Source organism: Balaenoptera borealis (genome assembly GCF_965194805.1).
Source record: "Balaenoptera borealis genome assembly, chromosome: 4".
Classification (NCBI taxonomy): domain Eukaryota; kingdom Metazoa; phylum Chordata; class Mammalia; order Artiodactyla; family Balaenopteridae; genus Balaenoptera; species Balaenoptera borealis.
In genome coordinates this window covers 145,799,184-145,824,070 of record NC_138861.1, presented here as the reverse complement: position 1 = coordinate 145,824,070, position 24,887 = coordinate 145,799,184, and the positions used below count along the sequence as shown (strand labels likewise).

The window sequence follows — 24,887 nt, the reverse complement described above, 5'->3', positions numbered from 1 at the left end:
TTATAATTTACCTAATTTCTAACCTCACATGAACTGTTAGACTTCGCAGGTGCTAAGCTCTAGCAGTAAGGTTCCTATAACCCCAAGTGCAAGTTGAAATGACAAGTAATCTCTTTTGAGCACCTTCTGGTTTCTTCTTCTGGCTCACTGAGCCAGCTTTTAACCTATGACTGGTTTAAAGTGGATTGGTCATCCTGTATGATGACCTTTCTCATGGTAAGTTAATACATTTAAGCTGGCAGTCTCATTTATTCAGCGGTTTACGTAAACTGATCTCTCAGAGCTTTATTACCAGTGGATAAGCTTTTAAAACAGAGTTCCTAAACCTGTGTTTAGCTGCCAATCATGTATTGGCAGGCCTAACCATGTATCTCAGGCCTAACCCTGCTGTCTACCATTATATGCCACTACTTAAGCAATCCACTAGCTGGTCATATGCAAACTCATAACCACTACAGGTCATATGGAAATAAATTTTTTTTTTTTTTGGTCTCTTTTGCAGGTTGATTTTGATGATGAAAATCGTCCAACTTTTGCTAATCAAGTTAGGGGCATATATAATGTCTTCAATTATTGCATTTCCAGGTGAGATAAAATTCATCCACTTAGTAAATACTCAGTGAGCATTTCCTTTGTGCACGGCTTTATGGTTGGGGTAGTGAGGGACATAACAAGTAAAATCCATGGTCCCAGGTCCCAATCCAGTTTGGGAGAAAAGATCTCTATAAATAAAAATGTAAAATAATCAAGAACTAAATAAGTCTGAGCAGACACAAGTATCAGATGTTCTGATATGAGTAGGAAGGACAGTAAAGCTGAATTTCCAGGAGGGAAGCATCACTGCGGGTGAAAGTGGTCAGGGATGCATCACAGAGAAAGTGAGAAATACGCTGTGCTTGGAAAGGAACAGGAATTGCATGGCGGATTCCATGCTGGAAGAATGGAACAAGGAAAAGCTTCAGTTTTAAAGCTTGGTGTGTGAGTCAGTTTGGCTGGGAGTTTTGACCAGGGCAGTTGTGGAAAATCAGATGCAAAGGTAAGAGGAGGCTAGACTATGCTTGCTGTCAACAACAGATGTTGTGTGCAACTATGAAGAACATCTTATGTTGGATGAATTTCTTTCTTCATCTTAGATGTCCCTACCGTATCAAAAGTGCCCATTCTAATGCTTAGACCACAAGCCTGGAACATGGTGGAATATAGTATCATGGCAACAATTCACTATTTTTTTTTTTTTTTTTTAACAATTCACTATGTTTAATGTTGGTGAGGAATGCTGTATAAAGCTCACATGGCTCCAAATGTATTTAAGTGTTCAATGGATGCTCCCTTTGGAATCTTAGCAGTATTCTCAAGCAGGCTAATAATGGAACTACTTATGACTTTGCAGCTTATTGGTAGATATATTCACTCACGCAACAATTTATTGAGTACCAACTAGGTACCAAGTATTCAGTGTACACTTTGAGGGATTTAAAGATGAATAAACATGATTTCTGCCCTTAAAGAGTTTGTAATAGTATAAAAATAAGATACTCAAAACAGTTTAAGTTAATACTACATATAAAGATGAATAAAAGAAAGATGGAATGTGCTATGAAAGATCAGAGAAGGAAGAAATTCAACTCAGCTGAGAAAAACCTTAAAGAATGGGCAGAATTTGCTCAGTTGGTAATTGAGGAAAGAACATTTCAGCAAGAGTGAGAAATATGAAAAAAGACTTGGCATGGGAAAGCATTAGGAATGTTTGCAGAACTGTGAATAACCTAGTTGTTAACTTGTTTGTTCATAGATTAATGGACAGCAGATTTCCAGTTTTTTAATTATGATGTGCTGACACCTGGGAAAGACACTGTACAACAATGCAAGTGGCCCTTTCTTTTTTCTTTCAAAGGTAATATTTTCAATAAGCTGCCAGTGCGTCCCTCTTGACCACACGATTAGTAAAGCTAACCCTGAGATTTTCATGAGCTACAGTGAAAGAGCACAAAAGGCACAATATTAATGTAGATTCATATCTTTTGGTCCAAAAGGTTCATTTAAATGTTTAAAAAATAGAAGTCCCAAGGCTTCATGACAGTTTCTTCTTCTAACAGGAGAAAGCTCAAAGTTGTTTTTCCCAGAGCATCTCTAGGGGGATATTACTCAACACTAAAAAGGAATTAACCACTGATAACATGCAACAACACAGATGATTCACAAAATAATTACGCTGAGTGAAAGAAACCAGGTTAAAAAAGTAAATACTGCATGATGATCCCTTTTATATAAAAGTCTAGAAAATGCAAACTAATTTACAGATAAAGAAAGCTGAGGCTGGGGGCTGGGAAGGGGAGCAGGGAAGGATGACAGAAGGCCCTGAGAAAACCTTCTGGGGTAATGGATATATGTTTATTACTTTGTGGTGATGATTTCATGGGTGTGTACATGTGTCAGTTGTACGTTTTAAATATGAGGAGTTTACTGTTTACTGTATGTAAACTATACCTCAATAAAACTGTTTTTAAGAGATACACTTCCATTTGAGGACCACCAACTTCATCTTTTATACCATTTTATGTCAAATCTGAGTAAAAGATTAGTGTAACATTTTAATGAGATCTGTGTGTGTGTTTTAATTTCTGAACCAGATTAGATAATCATGACAAAAAAGACAAAAACACTTATATGATTAGGTATAAACTATTACAGTTAAATGATGAAATAAAATGGTCTACGATATTTTATTTCTATAGACTGAAATTGCTCAACTTTATTAGGGAATAAATACTAAGGAATATTTAAACTCAGAATATAAGTAGATAAAGGAATAAACAGTCCTGTTACTACCTCATGCAATAATGTAAAAACAGACCATTCATTGACAGAGAAAATTTAAGTTTAATGAACTTCTCCACTTAGACGTAGAAACAACATTGCCATCTAGTTGTTGAATACTGAGTAGTATATTGTTGAAATATTCTTGACAGTGTTCAACTTCTCTTTTATGTAGCTACTCAAGGAACGTACAGAAGGCCCCAGCCAATTAAACTTCCTTCCTAAGGGTGTGACTGTGACTGCCACAGTGTGGTTATACTGCCACTGTAAGTACAAGGCAGGTGACCGTGTATTCTCTGACTCCTTCATGCTCAAGGCTCTTCTGTGTGACACACACACACCCCCCAAGCAAAACAAACATAAAACAAACAACTTGATCCCTGCCCTGAGGAGATTAGTCAAGTCAGGGAAACAAACAACTAGGCATTTCACTACAATGCAGTGGGTGCGATGAGAGCAGGAGTACAGGTATACCGTTTCGCTTTATTGCTCTCTGCAGAAATTGTGTTTCCAAACTGAAGGCTCGTGGCAACCCTGCGTCGAGCAAGCTAGTCTGTCGGCACCATTTTTTCGACAGCATTTGCTCACTTCATGTCTGTGTCACATTTTGGCAATTCTCCCAATATTTCAAACTTTTTCATTATTATTACATTTGTTATGCTGATCTGCGATCCGTGATCTTTGACGTTACTATTGCAAAAAGATTATGACTTGCTGAAGGCTCAGATAACGGTTCGCATATTTTAGCAATAAAGTATTTTAAAATTAAGATATATACATTGTTTTTTTAGACCTAATGCTATTTACTGTACACTTAATAGACTTCAGTATAGTGTAAACATAACTATTATATGCACTGGGAAGCCAAAAAATGTGTGTGACTTGCTGTACTGTGATACTCTATTGCGGTGGTCTGGACGTGGACCTGCAGTAGCTCTGAGGTGTGCCCATTCAGAAACTGTGTTAGCTCAAAAGAGCACCAGGGGGCAGTTGGGGGTTTAGGGACCACAGCGGGGAAGAAGTTTATCTAACATGAAAGCAGTGAGTAAGGGAAGAAAAGTGATGAAATACTGAGGTTTAGGGAGGTCAGGAAGATGAGACTCTGCAGTGGCCTGTAAACTGTTTCATTCTAGAAGCAACAGGAAGCTGTTGAAGGATTCTAAGCCAAGGAATTAGATTTGTAATTTAGAAGTAATATTCTGGCTGCAGTATGGAGAATAGATTAGTTTAGGCAAGATATGATGATACTAATGAATGAAGAAAACTAATGATGAAAACAGACATGCACCCAGAATGGAAGGAAGATGAGCAGAGAAAACTGGGAAGGATACTCGCTGCCTTCTCACTCCACCTCAAGCTGGCAGAACTCACTCACTGTTGCTCCCTTGGGCTCCCACTCTTTTTCACCTGTGCATCTATCAAGGCACCCCTCATTTGTCATTGAATGTATTTATCTTTGTTTCTCCTTCTACTAAGCTGTAAGGATCTTACAGGCAAGAATCATGTCATATTCGTCACTGAATTCCCAGAACCTAGCACAGTGCCTGGCAGATAGTCTTCAGTAAGACTTTTATGAGAGTCCATGCTTTTTCCACTATATCATACTCCCTCCAAAAGACTGGCGAATGAAATGTTTCTCAAAAGCAGGAAAAAAGGGATTGCATCTTATGTAAAGCACAGATAATGACCCTTATACTAAAGAGGGTGCAGTCCATAGAGAAAGTCCTTGGGTTCTGTCCTCTGGGATGTCTGCTGCATGCCTGCCAGAGAGTGGCAAATCCACGGCTGCTTGTTTTAAACCATAAGGAAGTCCAGCAGAGACCAGGCCAAACACTACCACACGCGTCCTTCTGCATGGTAGCCCCCGCAAGGATCCAGCAATAACCACCCCACCGGGACCTAGAAACACTCCTACAGAGACGAGGTTCAACACTGCTGGGACCCTCGGTTAACCAGGGTCAAAACAACTAGACAGGGCTTCCCTGGTGGCGCAGTGGTTGAGAATCTGCCTGCCAATGCAGGGGACATGGGTTCGAGCCCTGGTCTGGGAGGATCCCACATGCCGCGGAGCAACTAGTCCCGTGAGCCACAACTACTGAGCCTGCACGTCTGGAGCCTGTGCTCTGCAACAAGAGAGGCCGCGATAGTGAGAGGCCCGCGCACCGCGATGAAGAGTGGCCCATGCTCGCCACAACTAGAGAAAGCCCTCGCACAGAAACGAGGACCCCACACAGGCAAAAACAAAAACAAAAACAAAACAAAACAAACAAAAAACAACTAGACAGAAAGCTGAGAAACTGTAGTTCCATCCAAATTTGTCATTCCTGGTCCCTGCTCAGAAGGCAGCCTCCTCACCCAGCGATCAGCTGCCTCTCACTTCTCGTCTCCAGCTCCAGACTGCTGTGTACCTGACAGCACGCCCTCTTGACCCCTCAGCTCTACTCTTCCCACAAAAATCCTCCCTTAGCCCTTTCCAGTGTGGGCCTTGGCCACCTATCCCACTATAAACAAACTCATCGACACATTTACGGCTTTTCTGATGGATGTCCTCGACTCCTTTCTCAAAGATACTACTTCCTTTGCAGTTTCCTCAAACTGTATGTCCCACGAGGCTCAGAATTGGTATTACCCTTTTTTGTCCTGTAGCCTCGTCTAAAGCACTTCACTCTCCTGTAAAAACTTTCATTCCTTTGAGGTTTATTCCATCCGATTTTGCCACCCTTTACCTTGCTTTGTCCCTAACAGCCATTTATCTCCAGACCATTCTCCACAGTAACATTATACCTGGATCATTTTATTCCTTTAAACCCCAATTCATTTCTCCATTTCCTAGGCGATTTCAATATTCGTGTGGATGGTCTGTTAAACACCCAAGCATCACGGTTCCAGGGCCACTGCCACACTCTCTGCTTTATTACAGAGTAGTTCTGAGTGATTTCAATACCCTTATCCTTCCATCCACAGATGGTGTCCTCAGTATGCCTGACCCACAGTCGCATCAAGGCCTTCATTCCTGTGATGCTGCCTTTTCTTCCAGTTTATTCTTGGTCCCATGTCTTTCCATATCTGGCCTGGATCTCTTAATTGGTCATAGGGCCTCTTCTCTCACCGGTGCTTTCAATCCCCCTCCATATTTTTCCTTCCCTGGTGTCTCTCTTCCAACACACACGTCTAGAACAGTGCCGTATTCTGCCAGGACCCACACCTCAGCCTCCTTCCCTTCATCCTCGTCTTTCTCCTCCATCCGTCATCCAGCTCACAATTCTGGGTCAGTCCTGTAATATGCCTGGTTCTATAAGCCATTCAGCTGAGGTACTAGAAGCAATCATAAAACCACTATACTCTCATGATTTCCAAACTCAATTCAGTGGTTAACACTGGTCATTAATGCTTTTTTCTTTAGTCAGCTGAATATTCCAAACTACCTCCATTCTCTCTTCAAATCCCTCCCAAAACTAACCTTTTACCCCCTCGTACTTCACAAATAGCATACTTTCCACTTCACAGAAAATATTGAGACCATCTAGTATAAACCTCTTCTCTCACAGCTATAAATTTGCTTACACCATTCTCTTACTTCCTTTTTGTTTCCAAGAAAGGGTGTCTTTTTCAAGGTCTACCTCCTTTGGGACCTAACTCCATCAATTTTCTCCCTGCTCTACAAGTTCCTTTCATTCTAATTATAATCACGCTCAAATCTCTCAACTATCATGACCTTTCTTTTTACCACTTTATCTTCTTTTTGTTTCTGCCCTCCATCTTCCCTTTCCGTCTCATTCAAAGGTTTTTGAAAAAGCGGCATTCTCTTGAAGCCTCTATGTCCTCACCTCCCACTCACTGCTCACCTCATTTCCCTGGCTTCACTTCCCACTACTCTGCGGAAACCAATTCTGCTACATTTATGAAGGACTTCCTAACTGCAGGATCCAATAAACACTAGTATTTGTGAGTTTATGACAGTTTTCACTAATGCTAATGTTTTCCCCCCACTGCACTCAGGAAGAGTCACTCTTTGGCCTGAAGTACAATATTGTAGTTGGGGTGAAAGGTAAGGTACAGAATAGACCCTGTTATCTTGGTTTTTAATTATAATACTTTAGCAAGACAGCGTGGCAATCTCTAATAATCAATACGTCTATAACATACAGCTCTTGGCCACATTACCACAGGCATCTTAGCCACTGGAGTGGTCTCTTTTGCAAAACACTGCATTTCACTTAAGGGATAAAGGATGGTAGTTTCCAATTCACAGAACTGGTAAATGATCTTATGACACTTGTCTTCACCATCTTAAAAATCCACTTCCCCATTGTAAAAGGAAATCCAAACACCAGCATAACAGGAGGTTATGGGGAAAAAAAGATAAGTTTGAAACATAAAGCAGTGTCATATATATCAAAAAGGGTAAACAAATACTGTGTAAAAATGCATAGTTTAGAAAATACCCATTTTTTAAAAATTTCAACAATTCTTTCTTCTAAGGCAGTTCTAAACAGCACAAGGCATTTAACTTCAGTAATAGCTCTTTAAGCAAATGTATGTGGTCCAGGAACATAGCGTAGTTTAGTTTGCCTTGAAACGAAAACCTGGGTTCAAGTTCCTGCTCTAACATCTAGTTTTGTGAACTTGAACACCCAGCTGATAATGCAAGAAGGAACACAGGGCAAGACGTACACGGGTCCTTTGACCCAGCTCTCTACTACTAGCTGGGCACATTTTAGCAGGTCATGTAACATACCTCCATCTGTAAAGGAAGGATAATAGTACCTACATATAAACACCTTGGAAATTACAAAGGGCAATAACGTTTTAGATATTATTTGAGCCTCTTTTCTTCCTGAAAAATTATGTTACACATCCTGGTAACCCTCCCTCCTACTTTTCTCATCACTCTTGATAAATCAGTAGAAGTACCCTTAACCTTCTGGGAGAGTATAGAAACCAAAGAAGCATTTGTTTCAATTGTTGACTTTTTCCCTACTTTCTGAGTGAGTTATAGTATTATCTTAGTATTAGTCTATTTTTGTCCACCCACTTTTTCAATGGGGAATTAAAAAATTGGTTTTTTTCCCTTAACTTTGTACAAAGTATCCCACATAGACCCAAAATCAACAGAAACACCTAATGTTAACATTTTGCCATATTTATCTCAAACATGTTTTTTAAGAAATAAAAACTAGATCCCCTATGTGGCTCTCCCTCCTTTTAAGAGAACCACTGTCCTGAACTCTGGACAGTGGTTCTGGACAGTTTATAATTCCCAAACCTATTTTTAAACTTTTACTTTATGTGAATATATCCATAAACCATACTTAGTCTTATCTCACTTAAAAAATTTACGTATAAGAAATATAATACAATGCCATTTAACTTGCTTTTTTTGATCACTACTGTTTTAGAGAGCAATCCTTGATTCACTTAATGCTAGCTTATTTATATTAACTGTATGGCATTTCATTAAATGAATATAGTACAATTTATTTGTTTATGTTACATTTTATTTCCAAATTTCATTATTATAAACAATACTGTGATGAACATTCTTGCACGTCTCTCTGGCAAATGTGTGGGAATGTTTACAGGGCATATATGTGTGTGTGTGTGTGTGTGTGTGTGTGTGTGTGTGTGTGTGTGTGTGTGTACATATACACAGACACACATATATGTATATATACACAGGTATATATAGATATATATAGATATCCTAGAGGAATTGCTGGTTTACACACGTTTGATTTTAGTAAATAAATATTGCCAATTGCCCTCATAATGATTATACCAATTTATACTCCCAAAGACAGTACACCTGAGAGTTCCTGTGCTGTTTTTCAACATCTCTGCCAGCACTGACATTCAGACTTCTAAAATGCTACCAACTAGATGGATGTGAATGATCACATCTTGATTTTGAACCTTTTGACCCCAATCCTTAAAAAAATTTTGACTCTTCAGCACTATTATCTTCTACTTCTCCTAGCTTTCTGACTACTACTTCTTGGTCTCTTTGGCTAGCTTCTCTTCCTCTACCCCCTTTTCTTTCAGTATTTGTAAGTCACCATCTTTTTAAATTTTTATTATTTTTTTAAAATTAATTAATTAATTTATTTATGGCTGTGTTGGGTCTTCGTTTCTGTGCGAGGGCTTTCTCTACTTGCGGCAAGTGGGGGCCACTCTTCATCGCGGTGTGCGGGCCTCTCATTATCGCGGCCTCTCTTGCTGCAGAGCACAGGCTCCAGACGCGCAGGCTCAGTAGTTGTGGTGCATGGGCTTAGTTGCTCCACGGCATGTGGGATCTTCCCAGACCAGGGCTTGAACCCATGTCCCCCACATTGGCAGGCGGATTCTCAACCACTGTGCCACCAGGGAAGCCCTCTTTTTTTATTTTTTAACATCTTTTTTTTTTTTTTTTTTAAATTGCCACAGGCCAAGCGCCATGGCTCTCAGGGGGCTTATCTTTTTTTTTTTTTTTTTTTTAATTTTATTTATTTATTTATTTATGGCTGTGTTTGGTCTTCGTTTCTGTGCGAGGGCTTTCTCTAGTTGTGGCAAGCGGGGGCCACTCTTCATCGCGGTGCGCGGGCCTCTCACTATCGCGGCCTCTCTTGTTGCGGAGCACAGGCTCCAGACGCGCAGGCTCAGTAGTTGTGGCTCACGGGCTTAGTTGCTCCGCGGCATGTGGGATCTTCCCAGACCAGGGCTCGAACCCGTGTCCCCTGCATTAGCAGGCAGATTCTCAACCCCTGCGCCACCAGGGAAGCCCTTAACATCTTTATTAGAGTATAATTGCTTTACAATGGTGTGTTAGTTTCTGCTTTACAACAAAGTGAATCAGCTATACATATACATATGTCCCCATATCTCTTCCCTCTTGCGTCTCCCTCCCTCCCACCCTCCCTATCCCACCCCTCTAGGTGGTCACAAAGCACCGAGCTGATCTCCCTGTGCTATGCAGCTGCTTCCCACTAGCTATCTGTTTTACATTTGGTAGTGTACATGTGTCCATGCCACTCTCTCACTTTGTCCCAGCTTAACCTTCCCCCTCACCGTACCCTCAAGTCCATTCTCTAGTAGGTCTGCATCTTTATTCCTGTCTTGCCCCTAGGTTCTTCTGACCATTTTGTTTTCTTTTTTTAGATTCCATATATATGTGTTAGCATATGGTATTTTTCTCTTTCTGACTTACTTCACTCTGTATGACAGTCTCTAGGTCCATCCACCTCACTATAAATAACTCAATTTCGTTTCTTTTTATGGCTGAGTAATATTCCATTGTATACATGTGCCACATCTTCTTTATCCATTCATCTGTCGATGGACACTTAGGTTGCTTCCATGTCCTGGTTATTGTAAATAGAGTTGCAATGAACATTGTGGTACATGACTCTCTTTGAATTATGGTTTTCTCAGGGTATATGCCCAGTAGTGGGATTGCTGGGTCGTATGGTTGTTCTATTGTTAGTTTTTTAAGGAACCTCCATACCGTTCTCCATAGTGGCTGTATCAATTTACATTCCCACCAACAGTGCAAGAGGGTTCTCTTTTCTCCACACCCTCTCCAGCATTTATTGTTTGTAGATTTTTTTGGTGATGGCCATTCTGACTGGTGTGAGGTGATACCTCACTGTAGTTCTGATTTGCATTTCTCTAATGATTACTGATGTTGAGCATTCTTTCATGTGTTTGTTGGCAATCTATATATCTCCTTTGGAGAAATGTCTGTTTAGGTCTCCTGCCCATTTTGAGATTGGGCTGTTTTTGTGATATTAAGTTGCATGAGCTGCTTGTAAATTTTGGAGTTTAATCCTCTGTCAATTGCTTCGTTTGCAGATATTTTCTCCCATTCTGAGGGTTGTCTTTTCGTCTTGTTTATGGTTTCCTTTGCTATGCAAAAGCTTTTAAGTTTCATTAGGTCCCATTTGTTTATTTTTGTTTTTATTTCCATTTCTCTAGGAGGTGGGTCAAAAAAAAAATCTTGCTGTGATTTATGTCATAGAGTGTTCTGCCTATGTTTTCCTCTAAGAGTTTTATAGTGTCTGGTCTTACATTTAGGTCTTTAATCCATTTTGAGTTTATTTCTGTGTATGGTGTTAGGGAGTGTTCTAATTTCATTCTTCTACATGTAGCTGTCCAGTTTTCCCAACACCACTTACTGAAGAGGCTGTCTTTTCTCCATTGTATATTCTTGCCTCCTTTATCAAAAATAAGGTGACCATGGGCTTCCCTGGTGGCGCAGTGGTTGAGAATCTGCCTGCCAATGCAGGGGACACGGGTTCGAGCCCTGGTCTGGGAAGATCCCACATGCCGCGGAGTGACTAGGCCCGTGAGCCACAATTGCTGAGCCTGCACGTCTGGAGCCTGTGCTCCACAACAAGAGAGGCCGCGATAGTGAGAGGCCCGCACACCGCAGTGAAGAGTGGCCCCCACTTGCCGCAACTAGAGAAAGCCCTCGCACAGAAACGAAGACCCAACACAGCCATAAATATAAATAAATAAATAAATAAATAAAATTTAAAAACTGCTAGGTCCACCAGAATCAACCTTTGAAAAAAATAAATAAATAAGGTGACCATATGTGCGTGGGTTTATCTCTGGGCTTTCTATCCTGTTCCACTGATCTATGTTTCTGTTTTTGTGCCAGTACCATACTGTCTTGATTACTGTAGCTCTGTAGTATAGTCTGAAGTCCAGGAGCCTGATTTCTCCAGCTCCGTTTTTCTTTCTCAAGATTGCTTTGGCTATTCGGGGTCTTTTGTGTTTCCATACAATTTGTGAAATTTTTTGTTCTAGTTCTGTGAAAAATGCCATTGGTAGTTTGATAGGGATAGCACTAAATCTGTAGATTGCTTTGGGTAGTATAGTCATTTTCACAATGTTGATTCTTCCAATCCAAGAACATGGTATATCTCTCCATCTGTTTGTATCATCTTTAATTTCTTTCATCAGTGTCTTATAGTTTTCTGCATACAGGTCTTTTGTCTCCTTAGGTAGGTTTAGTCCTACTTTTTTTTTTTTTTTTAACATCTTTACTGGAGAATAATTGCTTTAAAATGGTGTGTTAGTTTCTGCTTTATAACAAAGTGAATCAGCTATACATACACATATATTCCCATATCTCCTCCCTCTTGTGTCTCCCTCCCACCCTCCCTATCCCACCCCTCTAGGTGGTCACAAAGCACCGAGCTGATCTCCCTGTGCTATGTGACTGCTTCCCACTAGGTATCTATTTTACATTTGGTAGTGTATATATAAGTACATGACACTCTCTCACTTCTTCCCAGCTTACCCTTCCCCCTCCCCATGTCCTCAAGTCCATTCTCTATGTCTGTATCTTTATTCCTGTCCTGCCCCTAGGTTCTTCAGAACCGTTTTTTATTTTTAGATTCCATACATATGTGTTAGCATACGGTATTTGTTTTTCTCTTTCTGACTTAGCTCACTCTGTCACAGCTCACTCTTTTAAGTCACCTCCCTTCTGAGTTTCAGACCTATATACCTAGCTGCCTACTACACATCTTATGGGACACATGCCTAAAATTCATGTCTGAAAAGACCTCCTTTCCTCTCAATTTCTTCTTCCCAATTCTTGACTGTGTTTAATGATACTGTTAAAGACAGTGTTGCCTGCCAAAACCCTGGGCATCACTGCTAGCTTTTACTTCTCCATGCACCGCTCTCTTCCCTCCAACATAGCCAGCTGACTGAGGTCCTACCTTCTTCACATCTCTTGTATACTTGGCTGTCTTCATAATGAACTGTTGTTGTCCTTACCGCTTCTTACCAGATGTTATATTAATCAGAAGCAAGCACTCTGTTAGACATACCTGGGCTTGAACGAGGATTTTTATCACTTACAAGCTATGTGACCACAGGAAAATTATGATACTCAAGTTTTCTGTTATGTGGGAATGATACCCACCTCATCATGGTTTCTTCAAGGATTAAATGAGCTAATGGGTACAAAATGCTTACCACATTGCCTGGCACATAGTAAGAACTCAGTGAGTAACAGCTACTATTCACCAGCTCAGCTTGAGTCTTCTGATTAGCTGTTGTGCCTCCAATATTGCTCCCCATTCCCACCATCACAGTGCTAGCAGAATTCTCTCAAACACTTATCATCCTTCCCTAATTCTTCAATAACTGACCTTTGCTTACACAAAACCAAATCCAGTCTTTTAGTAAGTCATCTAAGTCTCTCTTCAATCTGAGCCCCAGCCTCATTTCCCAGATTCTGTGAGGATATTTTACATACAGTTCCTGAATACATTATCTTGTTTCATGTATCTGTACCTTTAGGCACATTCTATCTTTTGTCTGTATAGGAAATTCATCTTTATCTTTCCAAACTCAAGGAACATTCTCTGTTAAGCTTTTCCTAGTCCATACAAACAGAAATCAGTACTGACTCTGAGGGGTTTATATATTGCTGCTGCAATCATTTCTTGATTTGCTTGTCTCCTTCACTAGCCTATGAGAACTGTGAGAGCAAGGACTATGTCATATAGTCATATATGTCATATATCCCCAGTATGAAGCATAGTTCCTGGAGCTGGTAGGCATTCACTAACTACTGAATGGATGGAAGGAAGGACACTGGGACTGGCCTTATTTCATATCTTTTAAATAATTTTAAACAGCAGCATCAAGAAATCTGCTAAGTTCACTAAAGTTTTCATGAATGTCAAAATGATGGAGGTCATTTTCTCTACTGTGTGAAAAGGCAAAATATGTAAAGTGCTAGTACATGTAAAGTAAAACACTAGTGGGAAAAAAAAAAAGCAAAACTTGAGCTGTTAGTATCTAGGAAAAGATGATAAACTATTTCCTGAGTATGCTGGTCCAATGTACTACAAGAGACAAACAAAGATAATCAAGTAGAACACTGACAAGTAAACAAAAAACATTGTTTTGCAAATACTAATATTTATAATGAATGCTCACTATGTGTCAGGCTTTGTGGTAATCACTTTATATACAGTATGTTACTTAATCCCTCCAACAACTATATGAAGTAGAAATTCTTAGTATCTTGCCTAAGGTACCTGAGCCAGGATTGAAACTTAGTTCTGTCTGGGACTTCCCTGGTGGCACAGTGGTTAAGAATCCGCCTGCCAATGCAGGAGACACGGGTTCCAGCCCTGGTCCGGGAAGATCCCACATGCCGCGGAGCAACTAAACCTGTGTGCCACAACTACTGAGCCTGTGCTCTAGAGCCCGCGAGCCACAACTACTGAGCCCACCTGCCTAGAGCCTGTGCTCCGCAACAAGAGAAGCCACCACGATGAGAAGCCCGCGCACCGCAACGAAGAGTAGCCCCCGCTCGCTGCAACTAGAGAAAGCCCGCGCACAGCAACGAAGACCCAACACAGCCAAATATAAATAAATAAATTAATTAATTTTAAAAAAACACACTTAGTTCTGTCTGATCTAAAAGCTTGTTTTAACTACATCATACTATTGTTGGATCAAGCCACAAAGTGTTTATGCCAGAAATTTGACATTTAGTCACAAGGATCAGAGAAAAGTAACTAAAGCATAAAGTAAGCCTTCCATGTGAAGAGATTAAAACAATTTTGACCTTCCAGTTTGCAAAGGTGAAGGAAAATCATCCATGTCTATAAACTCAAAAATGGCAATGAACAGTATCAACCAGTTTCATTTATCAAAATCTTTAACCAGTCAAGAACAAACTAGATAGACTTGAGGGTTGGTCTATAAAACAATTCCTATTTTGTTAAAGAAAAATACTAGACTGGATAAATTTGGGAGATCTATCCAGAATGTCATCTCATAAACTAGGTTTTCATTTGATACATAATTCTGTAGCACGTAAATCTCCTTTCCAGGTTCTATACCAACAAGCCACATTTTGGTTTGAATTCCGTCTGTCCTGGAATCAGGGTTCCTTTCACATCTGAAATTTGTAATAGCAATTCACTCATTTATAGAAAATGCAGTCCTTTAGGGAGAAAAAAAACCATATGTATTTGATTTGAGATTAGGTATGTATATTAGGAGTATATGAATTTTCAGGGATTAATACCTACCACCTATCCTTATTTAAAAGCCTGCGGGAGCTTCCCTGGTGGTGCAGTGGTTAAGAATCCACCTGCCAATGCAGGGGACACGGGTTCGAGCCCTGCTCCGGGAAGACCCCACATGCCGCGGAGCAACTAAGCCCATGCGCCACAACTACTGAGCCTGCGCTCTAGAGTCCGCGAGCCACAACTACTGAGCCCATGTGCTACAACTACTGAAGCCCGCGTGCCTAGAGCCCATGCTCCGCAACAAGAGAAGCCACCGCAATGAGAGGCACACACACCCAAAGAGTAGCCCCTGCTCGCCACAACTAGAGAAAGCCCGCACACAGCAATGAAGACCCAATGCAGCCAAAAATAAATGATAATAAATAAGATTAAAAAAAAAAAAAAGCCTGCAGGCCCCGTGCTTTGCTTTGGTGCTCATGCATTCATCCATCGCAAAACTCAAGCGTCTAAGGCAATTATTGCTTCAGTGGAGACAAGTTACCATGACATCTAACAAAACTATGTAGAGGTGATTTCTTTCTTTGAATACAAGCATCTCATGTAGTACAGCAGCGGCATGAGGGATCTTTGTTCCCCATCCAGGGATCGAACCTGTGTCCCCTGCATTGGGAGCGTGGAGTCTTAACCACTGCACTGCCAGGGAAGTCCCAGCAGCATGATTTAAGCAGGAAAAGCATGGACTTTGAAAATAACCTGACAGACCTTTTGACAGAAAGTTCAAATACAAATTCTTCCCTTTAATGTAAGGCAGGGGAAAGTTAATCTTTTTGCACTTACACAGTTGCTTGCCCTTTGAGCTTTTTGAGGAAAAAACCAAATACTATAAAATATTTTAAACTTCTTCCTCAAAAAAGACAGTATACCTTAGAATCACTGGGGTAGTCTTGAAAGAAAGAGGTAAGGAAAGAAGAAAGGGAGAGAGGGAGAGAAGGAGGATGTGAGGAAGGGAGAAAGGAAGGGAAGGAAAAGACAAGATAAGACCAATGTCCAGGCCTGGCTCCAGATAATTTAAATCAGAACTTTGCAGGTGGGCCTGGGCACTGAGGTTTGTGGCTTTTAAATAGTCCTCCTGGGATTCTAATATACAACCAGGATTAAGTTTATGACTTAAAAAGATTCAACTGCCAATCCTAAGTAGAGAAGATCAATTGTGGACCACAGCTTTGTTGTGATGAACACTGGCTATATATAGGTCAAGTGTCTAGAAATAAGCAGTGCAGATCCCCACCTAGTGTCTCCTTACTTGTAACGATTAAAAGGCAAGATACTAGGCTGCAGAAAACAGAGCCTTACAGGTAAGTGGTTTGTGTGTTACCAGTCCCCTTATACTGTTTGAAAGATGAAAGAAAAACAACTACTGAGTGGCAATCTTTGCAGTAACTTAATTCCACTGGACATGACTGTTACCTGGGTGGTTGGTTGCTAAAGACATGAAGGATGAGTAGATTCACTGCCAACTAAGGCCACAATGAACAGGCAACTGAGAAAGTAGAGGATGGCGCTCCGGTCACCTGCTTCCTACAAGGCCAGTCACAACTGTTCCTCTGACAAACTACAGGAAAAAAACAAAAATTAGATGCGAGACATTCATTCAACATAAATAACGGATCTGTGGCATTTTGAAGAAATTCCTGAAGACCAACAGAGAGGGACAAGGGGAAGATAAACGGGAATACTCTAAACCAATAGATAAAAAATCTATGAGCCTTTGCAGGTGACCTGAAAGTTAATAGTACTTTATTGCTATTTTCTACAATCTATAGGGCAATATTAATATTCACAGCAAATTTAACAAGGATTTGAATATCTACTACGTACTGTCCTAATCACTGTACCTTTATACTAAAATGTACCCAGTGTAAATCCTTAAGATTTCATACATCACATTAGAAATGGATTTTCATGAGTCTGAACCAAAGCATTAATCATTTAACTTCACATTGCAATCAGATATTTCTCTAAAATTAAAGCATCCTAGCAGGTCAATGAACAATGCTATGAGATATGGAATGCATCAGCCAACAGTAAGACTACTCGAAGTCAAATAGTTTGAAAGATGAGAGGTGGTTAGCTTAGTTATTCACTATTAATTAAGAAACACCAGAGTTTTAGAACACTTTAGAAAACCCAGTATCTAGACCAGTTGTGATAAGGCATCAGGCACTAGACAATGGATTTGATAAACTTGCAGATCAAAGCAAACAAGTGGCAGGTTTATCAAAACTCAGTACTAGGAAACTATGGTAGACTGGAAAGATAGCCATAGAATGGTATGCAGACAGGCTTCGTGGTTGTTAGACAATGCACAGGCAACTAAATATAGAAGGCAAATTTAATTATTAGCTGAAAGCAAGCCATGGGATCCAGAATATATTCCAAAAATCTCTTCCCTCCTATGTTGTTTCTAAAAATTTATACTTATTGAGGCCCAGCTGAGCATTTAGCAACAGCAGAAATCTTTATATCACAGATAGGAAAATTTCCCATCATTTTTTCGTCACCATCAATTTTTTTTTTCAGTTAGGAAGAACTGTACCACTTGTATGAAATAATACAGACCCTTAAAATAGACACCAAAAAATGCATATTAAAAAATGTAAGAACTATATTACAGTCTTGTTAGATTGCCAAGTATCAACTTTACTTTTGCTACAAGAAGCCTTGAAACAAAATCTGTACTCTGCTTTTGGCACACAGAACCCTACAAAGAGCACTGAGGATTAAAATTCCAAGTTTATCTATAGTTGACAGTTCAGTAAATTCTAATTTAAATAGTACCAATTTTTCTTTCTCCTGGCTATAATCCCAGGATGGCATCGCTTCAGAGGCCAACTGGATAAACCAAGAGGCTGGAACCCTTAGACCCTCCCTCCTACAACACACAGCCTCCCTTCTCTTCTGCCCATGTTTACGTCACCCGAAGAGGGGCGTGTCCTGACGGAAGCGGCAGCGCCAAACAGGCCGCGTGGTTAACCTAGAGTGCGCAACAGGTAATCCTCTGGTTATCAGAGTGACGGCACTCTTCTCCAGAGCGACCTGCACACTGCCGACATCCGCCTCGCAAGATGCACTGAAAGCTGCAAGTGCAGCTCAACAGAGAGGAATAACCTTTTCCAGAAATGCTTTATTGCTACAAGTTGTGAGGTCGCCAACCATCAACATTGGAACAAAACTTAAGGTTTCAGCCCCCCCCACGGGGCAGCACAGCCACTCCATGGGGCTGTTTTTAATGTAAGTTTGGCAGTGGACCCAGCAAAGTTCAGATGACAGCAGAATGGTATCAAGAAACCTTGCCTGAAACCGAAAGAGGTGGAGCATGAGCTAGAAGAGGAAGACTACCTTCCATCTGAAAGATCAGTCTTCCTTTGAATTCTCTCGGTTAAGAGTAACGTCAAAATTTAAGGCTGGTAGTTACTACGACAAGGATATACGTGATCTGGTAAGAAAATCCAACACTTCACTTTTAAACTTTTTCCAAACAGATGCTACACATGGCAACTGAAATATTCCTAGAAATGGTGTAGAAGAGAGACTTCCCTGAATTTATCACAACCTACCTGAATCTAGACCACACTTCTCTGGCCTCTTCTTAAAATCACATCTTTCGTTTCACAGCTCTAACAGCAATATACCACGGAGTACAGACAACACTGTGAAAAACAAGGGCTTGATGAAACCCACAGAAAAGCTATGCACTAATATCGGGACTACTTTTAGTCATGCTATTAGATCACTTTATTCTTGTGCACAATAAATAGATACAGAAAAATGTTGAAAACGGTATGACTCAACTATCTAATTAAAGCTGAGAAAAACTAACCTAGTCAGATTTGAGTTTTTAAATGAGAAATGACAAGAGTAGTAAATATAAAGAAAAACAAAAAGAACTTTACTTCTCCTATGTTAATACAGGTCAAGGGACCCTTTCTTCTCAAAAGGGTTGATAACACCAGTTCTTAGCAATAGACATAAGGCACTTGTTTAGATTACAACATCACTGCATTTTCTTCCCACTTTTTTTTTTTCTAACCCTGTTTTCCCCACAGTATCATTTTGGAATAGAGTGAACGAGGCAGGTGTGTGATGATCCAGTTGGCACTACCCAGAGCAAGACAGTGCAGTACAATGGTTTGGGGGGGTGTCTGGACATAAAATGAACCCTTGTCAATGTCCTCTGACACCAGACAATGTATCCACTATCAAGTAAACCTGAAAGAAAATAAAATATTTATTCAACAGTTCCAGTAAAATTGGGTTGGAATACAATATACAGGTTAGGAATTTAGCTCCTCATGGGTGGCATCTGCATCAAGAGTTCTTAGTACTTATGAATATTCATTCTAAGACAATCTACATCATTTGAACATCGTCAGGACAAATATATGAATTTCATTTCCATATACAGTAGCGTTTCAACATAAGTCACACATGCGGCCCCTGCCACGTGGCTGGTGCCTCCTCCCAACACCTCGTCAGCGGCGGAGGGAGCCCTAGTGTTCCCTCCACCGACGACGGGAACTTCAGTTGCCGTTCACAGGAGAAGCCGGAAAAGGTTTTGTTTTGTTTTGCCATCTGTTAAGATGTTCCTGAGACAGGGCCAGTTAATAAAACATAACAAAGCACTGGAGTTCAGTCTGTACTTGTCTTTACATCACTAAATCGTTAGACTGGGATGTGGAATGCAGGTCATGTACTATGAAATGTTGAGTTTAGCACACCTGTTCAATCAGTAAAAGGATCAGGTCTCCTGAAAATTCCCTTTAGAATATACTTTCTATAAACTAAAAGTACCACAAAAGGTCAGTTATATATACAATCGATTCATTGTACTTAATCTCCTTATTTGCTGAGATCTTGCAAATGCAAGAGAGCGCTGAGCCTCTGGCCATAGTTCTCAGTGTACAGGTTTAACATTTCAAGGCTCATTTTCTCAATCAAAATAGCAGTTCTCAGTTTTCCTTTCAAATTACTAATTCTATTCATAGTACCTGCTGCCATCCTAGCCCTCAATGAAATCTTAATGCAGGAACAGCGCTACACTTGCATTATGTAATTTTTTTGACACCAACACTAAGCCCAATCTAAAAAGCTCCCCTCTGCACTAGCCTTACAGCACATTACACTGCCTCAGGCTTGCACCTCTGTTTCCACCTGTGTATTTTCACAGAAGCCCAACACATATTAGTTGAAATATTCACACAACTGTTTTTCAAAACAATTTATTGCATCATATTTGGTACCTTATGTTTGACAACAAAAAGGAAATTACATCTGTAACTGCAGGAAAAAGAAGCTGGTCTGTTATTGAAAAAAAAAAATCTTGGGCCCTTTAAAAATTACAAAGTCTTGGGCTTGCCTGAAACAACTGAGCAAGAAATATATTCTTAGAAATGTAGGGCTTCAAGTATTACAAACCTGTGACACTGTGGAAAAATTCCAGAGGTATCTAAACTGCAGCACTTTTTTTTCTGCATGTCGTGAACAAGGCCTGCTGAGGTTTTTAACTGTTAGTCTCTTGATCGGTCACAGAATGGTAGTCAGGAGTTCTGCTCTTTAACTCCAAGCCATGGTAGGTTGTCTTTTTTCACTCTTGGGTGAAAAAGTTCATGCTTGCTAATTAGTTGGTGCCACATCACAGTGCATTTGGTTCTTGCATTACAGTTTTAACAAGTTTGGCCAAAACAATGCTGAAAGGTTTGCATTGTTATTTTAGTTCTTCAAGTTTTAGTTAGAATTGAGATTGTTCCAACTGGTTCCTCCAGTTAAAAACTGTGGTACAAGAACACCAAACTGATCATGTACAGTGAATTTTGGAAACACAAGCGTATTGAACACCCTCTAGGTTTCTTATAATTCTGCTTGGTATCTCTATGTCCCAGCTTCTACAACATCAAGCATCTGTTGCAGGCTTCTCTGTAAATGGCGATTCACACTGCATACTTCCTATGGTCAGAATCAACCCTGTAACAAAATCAGTCAGACGCTAAAGCCCCAACACCTCTTTGTGCTCAGTGAAAGAATCCAGTGCTACAAAACAGCATCTCTGCTGTCTGAGATATAGTGAAATCTCACAAGACAGATTTAAAGTAATATTTCTGCCACACACCTGCTTTGTTAGCTGTAACAGCCTCCAGATTTTATATAAATTAGTTTAAAAACATGGGTGGGTAGGTAGGAATAGGATAAGGTATCTTTTTTTAACCCCTCAATTTTAGCAGCTTTTAATTTTTTAAGAAACTGAACCTATATCCTGTAATATGTTAGATATTTTATATATACTTTTCAGCAGGATAAAAAACGTAAAACACTATTTGAAGGCAAGAACATTTACTCTTCTCATTGTGTGTAAGTTAGAGCAATGCAGCAGGTGCGTGACAAAAATATTATACACTAGATATGGTCCAAAGTCATTCCATTTGCTTGTTTAATGATGTTCAAATTTCATTGGCCAGTTCTTCAGTTTCTGCAGAACTATCTCCGTTAACTGTGATCTTCATGTCCTCTTCATATCCAGGAGGCATGAAAGCCAAAGCGTAAGGGAAAAGCTTATGACAATTTGCTCTGTAAACTTCAGCAGCTTCTTTACAGTCTCCTAGGCTACCATCACACAAGGCTTCTAATACCTCCATACATGTCTAAAGAAAGAAAAAAGGTCATGTTATAACTTGTCAAAAAAAAAAAGAGAGAGAGAGAGATTTTACTGTGAATTTATGAGACATTTCATTATCAAAAGATTTCCAAAATAAGAGGTGAACGTACATATTTAAGATACACAAAAGCATTTACTCCCGCTCTGCCTTCCATTAGAATTAGTTTCTTCAGAACTGCAGGGTTCATACAAAAGGATGGATGTCTAAACAGGGCCAGGACTAAGGTGGGACAAGCAAGGTGTGTGGGGTGCTACATCTAAAGACACTCACTCTCAGCAAGTAACCGCTGGCAACCTTGCCTCAGCCTACCTGGCTCTGTATATAAATGTTGACATTTACATGCCATTGTCAATTACTTTAAACTTTTCAGAGGCTTGGAGCCAGTTGGCAAAATCAAACATTGTTTTTCAACCCTGTATTCAAATTAAAGAGAACCGTAAGGTATGTCCAATGACGAAGCAGGGAAGAGAGTCTCAGAAACACAAAGGGTATACATGCAAGAAAAATTTGTTCATGAAAACTGATAATTCTTTCAATCAAACCTTTACGTAGGTCTGCTTATATTTTTAAATGATTCATGTTAACTTGCATTTCTCAAGTTTTCTTCCTTTACCTTTTCACTTGGAAAATACTACACAGTTTCTGGATATATTATAGTACCCCACAAACTTTGACAGCCTAGAAAGGTTCTAATCTAAATGACGCGTTAATTAGCATCCGAGAAGTAAAAACTTTCTTTCTTAAACATATTTACTTCATTTGCTATTAAAGGAATATATTAAACTGTCTTTCAGCAAGTGCTTTTTTATCTGGCCAAATATCACACAAAGTAGCTGTTCTTTGTTTTCAGCCAAAAGTAGAATCTGTATTTTGCAACACATCCATATTATCTTTTACTCTACGTAATTACATGTATACTGCAAGCTGTAAAATGAGCATTTTAATTTAATCCCTGGTAAATAGATCTTAAATACATCAGAATCGTCACTAAAACCACTGCTTGCTCAGAAATGTATAGATATGAACTGAGATCCAAAATTAATTAACTAAGTTAGTGTGTATAACTTTACCAAAACAAAGTTCTTAAAAATATTATTCAAAATGATTATTCTTATTATTCAACTAGATGTGAAAATAGTTACTGTATGCCCAGTAGCCTGCTGTATGTGCGTGCACACATATACAATCTTAAATAAATTTAAGAGAAGCTCAGTTTCTGAGATGGATTCATAATAGTTTGGAGAACAGTATGCATAAATAACAAAAAAAATATTTGGTGAAAATTATTCTCTTGGTGAAAAGAGAAACAAAAAGTAGTCCGGGAAAAAAAAAAAAAAAGTAGTCCGGTACTCTTACAGAGAGATTATGAAAAGGTCTTTACCTGGAGGTTTCTGCTAGTGAGGGATTCATCAAGTGTCGTTGCCAGCTCTACAGCTCGCTTCTGACTAGAAGGATCTAAATAATAGACCATTTTGGCAGCTAAATGAGAAGGAAAAAGGAAACGTGTTTTATTTCAAGATAAAACCAGCATGTTATCTTCTATCCATTCAACTATAAAATGCAAGGTAGGGGTCCTGTAGTTAAGATTCTGCGCTTCCATTGCAGGGGGCGCGGGTTCAATCCCTGGTTGGGGAACTAAGATCCCACATGCCGTGTGGTGTGGCCAAAAAAAAAAAAAAAAAAAAACAAGGTACATGTGCACACAGAGTGTGGCACTTTATTAGAAAAATGGGAATAACCATTTGAAATATTGTTATTAAAAAAAAAATCCTGAGAGAGTAGACCAGAAACAGTCGAAGTGTCCAAACTAGGAGAATGATTAAGGTAAGAGAGACTATGAAGAAATACAAATATTCTAATAATAGTTGTCTTTGTGTGGTGGGACCATGGATAGTTTTCTTCTTTCTAAAATGAGCATAATTTGGGGTTGAGGAGAATACTTCAGTGTGTGTGTGTGTGTGTGTGTGTGTGTGTGTGTCTGTGTGTGTGTCTGTGTGTTTGAGGGGTCGGGGTGTGGGAGATACCCAACCTTGATGGCACGAGCCAAAAAAACTGAATTCAGAATTCCACAAAGGCATATACAAAGCTGCTGGGCTTCTTAGCCAGGTATTTTCAAAGCACACTACTAAAGCACTACCCACGCAGTCCCATCAAGTCCAGACTCTGGCTCATTAGCACAGACCCTTGCCAAATGATCCTTGCTCGTGAGATGGTTTCAGGTGTGTAGCACTGTCAAGTTTGGTATCTTATATAGCATCAGAAATGAAAGGTGATGGGTTGTATCCAAGTGAATTTTTTTTTTTTTTTTTTTTTTTTTTTTTTTTTTTTTTTTCAAGTGAATTTTAAGAGCATGTTGATGAGAGAAAGAAAATAAATGGAAAGCTCCTCCCTGACTGTATGTAACAGATAGCTAAATTCAGTTTATACTTGCTTCTTTGTAATGCCGATGCAGAACCAGGAGAAACTACTGGTCTTGATTCATAGTAAAAATTTTATCTAAGAAATTTAAAAATTTATGAGGCATATTTAAGCTGCCTGTTTTCATGGGAATAAAATGTGACATGTACGCATTTGCCTCTTCCATGCAAAAAATGTGTAACCTTGTCATTGATCCATCATAATAAAAACTGAAGTTGTTTTAGAGTCTAAGATAAGGACAAAATAAAGTGATTACCTGATAATCTGTGTGGCAATGAATCAGAATTCCTTTTCAGAAAAGTTTCGTTAAAATTCTTTGGATTCGTTGCTCCAAAAAGACGATTCATTTCTTGTTTTAATACTGTTCTAACTGTACCAGGTAAATCTTTACTTTCACACACTGCTGAACAAATTTAAAACAAACTCTATTAGCAGTTAGATACTGATAAAGTTAGTAGGAATTAAAAAATTATCTACCTGATGAGGCCAATGAAACAAAGCAATTATATACAAAGACTAGATAAACCTACTGATAAGTCAACATTTAAAGAGCTAATCTATATAAATTTAAAGAATGTGTATCAGCAGAATAGTCTAATGATTTTCTAAAGGCTATCAAAGACATTTCATTGACAGATGATTCATTTCCAGAAAAGAATTCTATATTGAAAACAATATAGATGCTGAAAGACGAAGTACCACAGCCTTCTAAGCCCCTACCAGCTGCCCCCCTCAACTTTAAAGGGAGTTTATAAAGTAGGGGCTTGATGGCACCTACCTGGTAAGTAGTGTCACAGCAAATATGTAGTGTAGAGGACAACAGAATTTTCCTCACCCTCTCCATCTTCTTCTATACCCAAGTAAGCCATTACAAATTTATCAATTAAAAAAAGTGGTCATTGACCTTTATTTTCAGTGATTATGTGAATTGAGCTATCATTGTATAATAAATTCC

At 39.5% G+C, this 24,887-nt stretch overlaps 1 protein-coding gene and 1 long non-coding RNA gene across 4 annotated transcripts in view; one reads left to right on the top strand and one right to left on the bottom strand.

The window, feature by feature from the left end:
- The first annotated feature begins 591 nt into the window (after window positions 1–591).
- Window positions 592–19,486, top strand: LOC309627685. The gene is made up of 2 exons (XR_014243911.1): window positions 592–1,894; window positions 17,674–19,486. It is a non-coding gene; the product is annotated as an uncharacterized lncRNA (long non-coding RNA).
- The window catches only part of NAA15 (N-alpha-acetyltransferase 15, NatA auxiliary subunit), a 75,963-nt gene continuing 70,144 nt past the window's right edge, over window positions 19,069–24,887 (bottom strand). For 2 of the 3 annotated variants that reach the window (XM_082389800.1, XM_082389798.1), the window contains 3 exons: window positions 24,189–24,335; window positions 22,896–22,993; window positions 19,069–21,499 (listed from right to left, as the gene is read on the bottom strand). In XM_082389800.1, the coding sequence (XP_082245926.1) occupies window positions 21,299–21,499; window positions 22,896–22,993; window positions 24,189–24,335 (446 nt within the window). In that variant the 3' untranslated portion in view covers window positions 19,069–21,298. The remainder of the gene's footprint in view (window positions 21,500–22,895; window positions 22,994–24,188; window positions 24,336–24,887) is intronic. The other variant, XM_082389799.1, reaches the window with a different exon arrangement.